This window comes from Manis javanica, chromosome X (genome assembly GCF_040802235.1).
Source record: "Manis javanica isolate MJ-LG chromosome X, MJ_LKY, whole genome shotgun sequence".
NCBI classification, from domain to species: Eukaryota; Metazoa; Chordata; class Mammalia; order Pholidota; family Manidae; genus Manis; species Manis javanica.
In genome coordinates, this window is record NC_133174.1 from 120591376 (window position 1) to 120602192 (window position 10817).

At 35.1% G+C, this 10817-nt stretch overlaps 1 protein-coding gene across 3 annotated transcripts; it reads right to left on the reverse strand.

Moving 5' to 3' along the window:
* Positions 1-1798: 1798 nt before the first annotated feature.
* MCTS1 (MCTS1 re-initiation and release factor) lies at positions 1799-10126 on the reverse strand. Of its 3 annotated transcripts, none has more exons than XM_037008465.2 (7): positions 9796-10126; positions 9172-9216; positions 8488-8640; positions 7867-7964; positions 4466-4599; positions 2761-2828; positions 1799-2003 (listed from the first exon to the last, which is right to left on the reverse strand). In XM_037008465.2, exons 1-7 carry the CDS (start codon positions 9804-9806, stop codon positions 1922-1924), a joined length of 591 nt encoding a protein of 196 aa, XP_036864360.2. In that variant the 5' UTR covers positions 9807-10126; the 3' UTR covers positions 1799-1921. The 3 variants fall into 3 exon arrangements, with proteins under 3 accessions (XP_036864360.2, XP_017527451.3, XP_017527452.3); XM_017671962.3 differs by having other exon boundaries at positions 9893-10125; XM_017671963.3 differs by lacking the exon at positions 9172-9216 and having other exon boundaries at positions 9796-10123.
* Positions 10127-10817: the final 691 nt, after the last annotated feature.

Here is a 10817-nt window from a genome sequence, read left to right on the forward strand (position 1 = left end):
GTTGAAGAAACCTACCCAGAAGGATGATTTATAAATGTTACCAATGAGACTTCATATCTATCCACCAGCAATAAAACAACAATATGGTAAGTTCTAAGTCCCTCATAACAAAGGAAAATATTCTACATAGAACTTAAAAAGGATATAGGAAGTAAAATATCAGGGCACCTCTATGAGCTAGGAAAGAAAGATTTTGGCAGACATAGCATTCTAATTAATGATGAAGCAGGAAAATTTCTACAAGCCTTACCCCAGCCCAGATGAAATATTCCCACAAATTACCAACCTTCCTTTACTCCTATCCATGTTCACCAATTAACTTCCTAATTCTTTGCCCTAAGCAGACTTACCACCATAAATTAATACATTTACATTCTAACATCGGAATCTCCAAGTCTTAGAAGTTTCACTAATAGGAAATAATTTCTCAATCTGAGGGTCAGACCCTGGATCTATAAGCTTCCCCTATGTTATGTGTCTTGGGAAGCCCGAATACAACAGCCAGCCAAATGGTCTCTCTTTCTTATCCACCCTCACCATTCTCACCAAGTTCTAACTGTAACACAGGTCACCACAATCTTGTAAATGTCTGTATCCATCTGAAAAATAAAATCACATGTCATATATTTATAAACAACCAAAGAAGATGGCTGAGGCACTAGGATAACAGCAAGGTCATTAGGAAGAAAGGCCTATTGTAACTACATAAATTCTTAACTGCTCCTTTTAACTCCCCACACAGCTTACTGTTCTTGAGTTGGTCCATGGCCTTCACATGCCACTTATGATAAGAGATACATATTCTTTGGGGGCATACAGTGTTGACGCAAACCTGGAAGTTCGGGCACCTGTGTAGTATGATTTTAACCCAGCTTCGAGAGAGCACTAAATAAATTGAACCTGGATTTGATCAAACCTACTGTTTTACAGCTATACAGGGACATAAAAACAAGTTCAATTACAGTGATACAATGAGAAAAGTCCATAGGTGGGAGGAAACTCTGTAAGAAAAAGCAACTACATTTCTTAATTAATTTAAAGGGGAAAAGGAGGTGTAACTTATAGAATAAGAGACTTAAATAAATAACAACCAAGTGCAATATATGGACCTTGTCTGGAAACTATTTTCAAGCAAACCAATGGTTTAAAAACATTTTTAAAGAAAGATAATCAAATACGTTTGTCATATTTGAACACAGTCATCTGACCATATTAGGAAACAGTTAAATTTTTTAGGTGTGAAATTTTCTTTTTCTTAAAAAAAAAAACCCAGTTACCTTTCAAAGATACAAATCGAAGTATTATGGAGGAAATGATATATCTGGGATTTGCTTCAAAATAATTGGGCAGGGGGTAAGGTGGGAAGGAGTAAATGAGATACAGATGAAATAAGATTGGCCATCAAATGAACTACTAGGGTGATGGATACAGAAAAGGTCCATTATACTCTTCATACCTTTGTATATGTTTAGGATTTTCCATAATGAAAAGTTTAAAGACAATAAAACAAAACACACACAGAAGAGAAGAGGCATTTCTGGGTGCCCTGAGGTAATGGGATAAAATTTCCAGTCTAGCTTCCAACCCCATTAAGTAGTTACATTCTTTTGTGGGGTCAGCAGAGGGCAGCCATGTATTAGCAGGTTCATTTATCAAGTCCTGCCCTTCATCTTACATCATTAAGAAAGGACATTAAGTTGTCTGAGTTTGGCTACTTACCAGATACCTTTCAGTGTCCAAGTTTGTTACCCAATTTTGAGTTTAAGAAAAATTAAAATAATTTTTGAAGCTAAGAGAATTTTAGCATCTGTCAAATTTATTCAGCATAACCACAGAGGTTATCTTCATCCTGTCATACACAGACACAAACACAGATATAGCATAATATCTACATTTAGCCCAAGGGCATTCCTTCTGAGGCTCATTTATATGTCTTCATATGCCACAGCCCATCATTTAAATAGTGGATATTTTCAATGCCAATTCCTTTGTTGACTTTCTCACTGTAGAAGTAAAAAAGCACATAAACATACTGTTATACATTTTATAGGTTTACTCATGGTAAATATAAGTCAAATTGCAGTGCTAATTTGCAATTATTGAGCCACGTGTAGGGAATTTATTTACATTACACTAACAGTATTGACAACAGTAAACTACATCACTCTACTGCAGTTCATGTCTTAAAGTGGTTCCAGTGTTCTAACCAGTGGGTCTACAGAAACAGTAATGATGTCACCATACCAGAAGAACATCAAAGTGTTATAACTGACCCTGAAACAAATTCCTAGGAATAATTTGGTCATTAAATTGGTTCCAAAGTTTTGAAATATATTAGTTATATTTTAGTAATATATCTTTAGTATTTCCTTAGTATTCTATACCACCAGATCAAAATACAAGATAAATACTTATATGTATGGTAATGAACTATGTCAGTGTTTTAAAAACTAGCAGCAAAACATCTTTCGACCACCCAGTTTAAATCATACTAAATAGAAATTTCCTGAAATACTACATACATACATATAAAACAGCTGTGTTGGCACACGGTTCTTTTCGGAGTGCTTAAGAAAGAATGCAATCTTGGAGACAATATAGGTTTCAATGGCTTCCTAAGTGTTAGGAAAAGTCAGAAATGAGGTTTCTGTGCTTAAATATTTGTAAGATATGGTATGAATGAGAGCAAATTTCCCCTGTAATTCTGATCCTTCCTGTGTAGGTTACCCAAAAGCTAAGGGAGCCTAATGTGAGACTTACATATCTTCTGCAGACATCTTCATGACTCCAATACACAGAGCATGCTGTTTTCCTTCAGCCATGATTGCCTGAAAACACACAGCTAAGAAAACTTTGGAGAGGGGGTATCAAATAATGATCACATTAGTAGTTTAGCCATTTTGAACCCATCTTGTATCCTTGCCTAGATGGTTAACTCCTTGAGAGCAGGGACCTAGCAGAGCCTATTGGTACATTATAAATCCACAATAAATGCTAAATGAATTAATCTAATGATCATTCTTGGTTTTTAAGTCAAATGTTAATCAAAACCAATGCCAATAAAACCAGAGTAAGTCCTGCAAAAAAAAAGATGCAATTTCTTGCACATAAACACTAAAAACTGTGAAACAAATAAATATCAATTGTTCTAGTATTTAAATCACTGAATGGTGGTTTTGTGTAAAGGACACATTGAAACAACAATTGTATCTTCCTTCTACCTTTAAGAGCCCAATGTAAGTTTCAAGATAGAACAACCAAAATGTTCTTGGTTATCAATTAAAGCACACTGTAGTACATATTTTAAAAAGTAAAGGTTAAAGGGTGCACAGTAACTCTCTCTACTAGTTTTGCAACTTTCTGAAAGTCTGCAATTATTCAAAAATAAAAATGATTTAAAAAGTAAAGTCTAGATACTAGAAAAATTTTCCATTTAAGGTAAACTCCAGAACTATAAACTTTTAACACTTAGAAAAATAATGAACATAAAACAGTAACCTGTCCCCACAGAATATTCATCAGTTAACTCATACATTCATTCAGTGTTCCACAAATATCTGAGCATCTATTATGTGACCAATATCTATGTCAATACACATTGTTCCTAAAATATAGACATGTAATTTATACCACCCCTTAGACACAACTGTGAGAGCAAAGGACATCCTTCTTTTAAGCAAAGGACACACTCTTAAACCCACTCCAGTGACCTTCCCACTCCATAGTGATTTCCTCATTCCCACCAAGTATGGTTCCTTTTCTGAGCCTGAGGCAAATGACCACTTTATGACAAAGGAGAGGATATCCTCCTGTTCAGAGTAGTTAACAAAAATCTATTTAATCTACAACATAGCTGAAACAGTACCACAAAAATGGAAATAACAGAATTATTCAGCTGTATCATGAGTTGAAAAGATCCTTAAGGACTATCCGGGACTTTAACATTTCTCTTTGAGAAAACATGTTCTGAGGCCCAAACAAACAAAATATGTACTTTAAAATAAGAGCTGGGGATTGCCAGTATTTCCCACTATCTACTTTTTAGCACTCTGATGGCTAAGATCTTTTCCCTTTTGAATGCTTTAACTTGAGTGTATCTGGGTAAGTCTAGCATAAAAGTAGCAAGCTGATGTCCAAAGAAGTGATCCAACCATATCATATATATCCTCTCCATTAATAATTAAGTTTTATACTGTATCCTGAGTCTGATGACACTGGGACCTAACTGGGCTGAAATGCAGCTGAGACTCCTATTACTTTCCTCCTTTAACTTCTAAGATGGGACAAAATTCAGTCTCAAGAAATAAAGTTATATAAAATATGTTTGTATTCTATAAAAATATAACTAGAAAGGAAAAAGACAACAGTAAGAGTAACCTCCAAACAGTACATCTGATGTTCTCTCAGGATGATAGATATTTCAGTAATAAGAATACAACGAATATATTTTGCCTGGGAAGGATACAACAACTGTATCTACTGCAGCAGGGTAAAGTTTAGCTCCAGGAGAAGTTAAGCCTGGACACATGATATTCGCTCCACTGAGTACAAATTTGATGGCTCCTTTGTCAACCTGCTGGTGTGGCAGGATAAAAGGATCTAGAAAAAAAAAGAACACATTAAATAAATTAATACAACTAATGACTCAACAGAAAAAGGCAAAGGACACAAACAAGTATTTCCCGAATTACAGTACTCTGACAGATGCAATATAAAACTGAAACACCATCCTTCATTTGCCAAATTGGTTAATATTTTTAAGAAAAGTAATTCCAAAAATAAATAAATAAACAAAAGTAATTCCCAGTGCTAGCAAGAGTGCAGGAAAACTGGCATTCCCATATACTGCTAGAAGGCTTATAAATGGGAATAACCTTTCTTTAAGACTACTTGGCAACATGTGTCAGTAGGTCTGAAAAGGTTCAACTCTGACTCAGTAGTTCTACTTCTAGGACTTTGTCCTAAGAAAAAATGAGAGATGTACAATATATTTAGATAGAAATATATTCATTGCAACACTAATATTTATAATAGAAATAAACTGGGCTCAAACTAAATGTCCAATAACAAAGAGATAAATGACTTAAGGTATGTTTATAACATCTATATAATAGAACCATGTTTTAGGGAGTACATAATACCCTGGGAAATGTTCATAATACAATGTTAAGAGAAAAAAAAAGATTAAAAAACTACCAGGAAGATCAGTGGTTGCTAGAGGTTGGAGGGAAGGATGAATATTTGGAGCACAGACGATTTTTATGGCAGCAAAACTATTCTGTATGATACTGTAACCGTGGATACATGACATGCATTTGGCAAAACCCATAGAATGTATAATGCAAAGAATGAATACTAATGTAAACTATGACTTTGACTAATAATAACTGTAACAAATGCATCCCACCAATGCAAGATGGTAATAAGGGAAGGAAGGGAGGAATATGGGAACTCTGTACTGTACTTTCTGCTCAATTTTTCTGTAAACCAGAAACTGCTCTAAAAAATAATTTCTGTTAATTTAAAAAAACTACTTAATAGAGAGCCCAATCTAAAAATGAAAAAATACATATAATTACACAGACTCTCACATACAACACAAGAAATAATGGGATGGAGGTAAACCAATATACTAATAATGGTTATCTCTAGGTCATGAAACTATAGGTTATTTTATTTCTTTTATTTTCCAAATTTCTAAAATGAACACATATTCCTTTTATAATCTTAAAAAATGTTTGTGTGTCTACTAGTAATTTATAACCCAACAATTAAAGGATACCTAAAGGACTTAAAACAATGACCGGGGAATAAAAACTTTTAGGCCTCTCAAAACTCTCTAAGAATAACAACTGTAACTGCTAAAATGTATTCACTCTAATGTCTTACCACTAACCTACCCACTAATCAGAAAACAAGACGTCTTTTCCCTACCAAGACTACAAATAAACGTAAACATGACTCCAAATTAATGTAAACATCTTATGGATAAAAAGGAACCTAAATGAATGAATGCATTTGCTATTTCCAAGTCATAATTTGTTTTCTAGATCTCCATCCTCCTTAATAGCTGCCCTTTAATAATGATCATGATCATGACAATAAATGGTAATAGTGGAGATTTATTGAACAATTACTACATCACTAACTGACTATCATATATTGAGCCATAACTACATTCCAGGCATTGTGTAGGTGCATCTCATTTAATTGTCACAATCCTGAGAGTTGTAATATACAATTACATCCATTTGTAAAGGTAAGGAAACAGGCTTTAAAAGGTTAAGTGGCTTGACAAATGTGACTTGCACTGGGAATTGAACTCAGGTTTGCCTAACTCCAAGTTCATGCTTTTAACCACATTATACTGCTTCTTACACAAGCACAACTTTAAGCTCTTCTAAAAGGGTGGTTACCAGCAAAATATTATCAATTAAGAACATTTTTTTGCCGACTCACTATGAAAATGCTTAAAATATAGAAAAACTGGAAGAATACTTCAATGAACAGTTGGACATCATCCACTCAAGATTCAACAATTGTTCATTAAAACTTTGCTCTATTTGCTTTATCTCTTTCTATTTATACAAACATATTTTTCCTCTGTCGTTTGAAATTTCAGACATCATGCTTCATCATAAACAAGCACATACCACCTAAGAATAAAGTAATTCCCCTACATAACCACAACATTATTATCACACCTAAAACTTCAACAATAGTTCTACAATACAACCTTATAGCCAAACCATATTCAAATTTCTCCCAATAGTCCCAAGAAAGTCTTTTATGTTACTGGGGGGAGAAGGGGATTTGAATTTTATTTTTCTTGTTTGATCCAATCTATATTCATGTAATACATTTGATTATTTTGTTTCTGTTCTTTGGTTGAGTAGGAATTAATATCATCAAAATGTCTCAATGTCACAAAATATTTTCATTTTAAACGTTTCCCATTGCATCAGGACTCAATTTCTCTCCATCGTAGTTTTTTTAACCTGATGAAATGAATACTTAATCAAATAATTGTAAATAACCCTTTACAAACAGTAAAATGCTTCACTTCTTTTAAGACTTGCCTAATAGCTTTCCTGCTCCAGACCTCTGTTCCACCAAGTAATTCAAAATTCATCTCCTCTTACCAAAAACCAAAGTCGTTAATTAAGTCACCAGTACTACCAGTCACTCTCTTCCTTTCTACCTCTTGGCTAGAATGCAAGATGAATACTGGTTTGCAAAGCAGAAAATTTACTTCATAGTTGAAAACTTCTTGTTTATTGGGATTGTACCTTCCTTTGGATTTTCTTTTGTAATACACTCACTCTAATAACATGCAAATGTGGGTACCTAATAAACATATTTTTCTTAACAACTGACTTTGGCACTCAACTAACAATAACTAGGACTCTCACAGTTAGCCAGTGCTTTCCTCTATATACAATTATCTCTATGAGGCAAATCTAGATACAAATGTAAAAGAAGGAAATGCTCCCAGGCACTTACAGTTTTTTGACTATATATTTGTGTGACTACCTAATTGTTGTCTATTCTCCCAACTAAACGGTTAGCTTCACAGGGCCATGGAGCATGTCTGTCGTTTCCCATCATATTCTCAGCATTAGCTTAGTGCCCGGCACATAGTAAGTTGAATAAATATTTGTTGAATGAATAAATGAATGCTCTTCCTTGGGCTTTCTGGAATGCATAATAAGAGAATGCATTTTTCAGATTTACCACAGATGGGGATTCATTTTATTTTATATATTCTGTTTTACCTAGTACTAATAAGTAAACTGATAGAAATCACTTTCAGCTCCTTTTGTCTCTTTCAGTATCCCCAAATACATAATTTCTAATAAGACTTACATTTGTGAAGTAACCTTAGAGTTGGATAAAAAGGCCCTTCTCTTTGTCTAAAAAATAGTAACTCTCCATTTACTGTAAGGATTTCTATATGTTCATGGCTGTAAGACAAATGTCACAAAGTACCAAGTTAGATATTTTCTTTCAAAAATGAATATGCAAACATCCTCTAAATAATGTATAATATGAAATATGCATATAGATACAGAAAGCATTTTTTAAATTTCAATAAAATCCAGGCAAAAAAAAATTGTTGAAATTGTCTTTCCTATCATGCCAGTAGAGAAAAAATATGACCTGCTACAATTTTATTTCACATTTTCTTATTTTAATTCCATTGTTAGATAATTCAATAAAACAAATCTCTAAAGTACAAACTGAAATAAATCCAACTGAATTTTAAAAGATTTAACTCTTTTATAGAACAATCAGTACACAAAGCTACATTTTTCACAAACATAGAAAAACATTTGAAAATACAAATACTGATGTTTTATTCTATATATCTACTCCTGTAATTAACCTACCAATGGTTAATGTGAAAATCATTGTTTCTATCAGTGCAATCTAATCACACAGTATTCAGCTACTCTGAACTTTACATAAAGAAAAACAAAGACTTACCATCGCACTATTTTGACAGGATCTTTCTTGGGCATGATTTGATTAAGCCATGGTTCAATACCTGGAAACTGCTCTATCAACTGGTTCTTAATACCCTTTATAACTGAGGTTTTCAACTGGATGCAGTTGGACACATTTTCTTTTTCATCAAATCTGCCAAATGATTTTTGCAAGAAAAAAAAAGGCATATCTCAGCAGATGTATGAGAATAGCTAAAGGTATTACTTTAGTCACCTATTCCCAAGCAAGTATTTACATGCCTAAAATAATTATGAAATAAATTGTTTTTAAAAATATAATTCCCCTTTTATTCTGTCTAGCACAAAATCAACATTTTAATATAATATTAGAATAAACTGTCATGTCTACACAATTAGCTGGGGTAGTGAATTAGGCGTATTTCACATAATTTGTAATCAGCTCACTAATGCCTTCCGTGGAAAATCTTAATTTTACCCAAGAAGAAACACAGATTCTCACCTATAACAAAACCTGTGTGAAAAAAACAAACAAAAAACAAAAAAAAAAAATCCTTAACTGTTGAGATACAAAAGACCAACCCAAATACAAAACAAAAAAATGGCTTCTGGTAGGCTATTTAATCTGATGAAACTTTTTAAGAAGTGATCATGATGATTTCTAAGATTAGTCATTTTTTATCAAAATGTCATGCACAAAACCCACCTTCCTTTGCCCATGTTCCCCCTTTGCTTTTTGCGTCTACCAAATCTGGAAGGCAAACACACTAGGTAGGTTCCAAAAGAATTTTTGTCTTCCTTATACTCAATAGCCTATGGGGCAATCACGCTATTTTCAAGACAAGGTTAATCTAGCAGCTAGGCAATAGGCATGACAGGCCGCTTGCTTCCTGTCACCCAGACTCCCTCACTCCCATGACCCAGGAAGTCAAGCCTTCCTTTATTCAGTTCATAACTAATAAACATATGGCAGTGATTGCAGGGCTTGCCTCCCAGCTAAAGAGGATATGCCCCTAAATCACAGTGCAAGCATGTGATTGGTAGAACCCTAGGACTGGAGATAGGATTGGGAGAGGGCGCAAAGGTGAAAGCGGGGTAAGGAGAAATAAAAAGAAGGTGGGAGGACTGAAATCTGATTGCGGATTAGAGATGGCAAGCTTCAAAGAAATATTGCAAGTTGCGAGGGACAGCATAGTGCTGTAAGAAACCTTAGAGAGTAAGGCTGGCAGGGGCCGGGGAGAGAGAAAGAGGATCTTTGCTCTTGCCCTCTTCCCCACCCCCACCCCACCGTCTTTGTGAGCAGCCGTTGGAGGCCACAGCATGTCCTTACTTCTTGAACATGATCCAAGGTCAAGGGGGCGACGATAGGGAAGGGCCCGGAATGGGGGAAAAAATTGAATTAGCAAGGGTGGGGCAGATCCCCTTACACGAGGAAGGCCGGCACTGACAGTCGGAACTGCTGTCGTTCTCCGGAAAGGGAGACAGCCAGCAGCACTTTACGGTTCTCAGGGAACTTTGACTACTTCCGCTCCTCTGAACACGTCGGCGCTTCTGCTGGACCTTTTCGGGCTACCGATTCCTTTCCAGAGCAAAGGCGGGACTTGAGAAGGAAGAAAAGATAGAGCAATCTTTTAGAAGCAGGAAGAGAAGACTGGAGGGGGCGGGGAAATCAAGCAGGGCAGCACTTATGGTCCTTGCGTCAGTTACGGGTACTTCAAAGGTCAAGATTGTTCCGTCTTTCGTTGCTATCTACTGTTAACTTAAATAATTTTTAAGTGGGAATGGGTTTTGTTCCCTAACACAATCGAATGGACTGGTGCTAACCGACAAGCATGAAGGCAAGCCTCATGGCATCATGTTAGTGTACTCATGGGCTTGCCAAATTCAGCAAATAAAAATACAGAATGCCCAGTTAAATATGAATTTCAGATAAGCAATGAATACTTTTTTTCGTATAACTATACTTCATGCAATATTAGGGACATACACTAAAAAAAAATTCCTTGTTATCTGAGTTTAGTTGGGCGTCCAGTATTTTAATCTGACAACCATGGTCACTGGCCTCAGTGAAATGATCCCATAGAATTATTCACTAGGTTGCCGTCTCCTGTCTCACCCCCATACCTTCAAGTTGAGCTATAAATCAAAAGAGGTAATTTCCTTGAATGATAGAGTGCCTTCTAGGCGAGCAATACTAGACTAATCTGAAGAAATAGCAGCTAAAGAAACATGTTTTACTTGTGTAATTTTTAAAAGGAGAGTGAAGCAAGAGTTTTGATTGGCAAAGAAAACATAGAAAAATACAAAACTTAAGCAGGTTGGGTGGATATGCACTGACCTGTAAAACAAATA

Bases quoted from the DNA above. Each gene is read 5' to 3' on its own strand.
- MCTS1 (XM_037008465.2), bottom strand. The intron at 7,965-8,487 runs GTAAGTCTTTGT...TTTGTCTTACAG, and splicing joins CCTGTCAAAATAGTGCGATG to CCATGAACATATAGAAATCC. The intron at 2,004-2,760 runs GTAAGTCTCACA...TTACTTCTACAG, and splicing joins AAGATGTCTGCAGAAGATAT to TGAGAAAGTCAACAAAGGAA.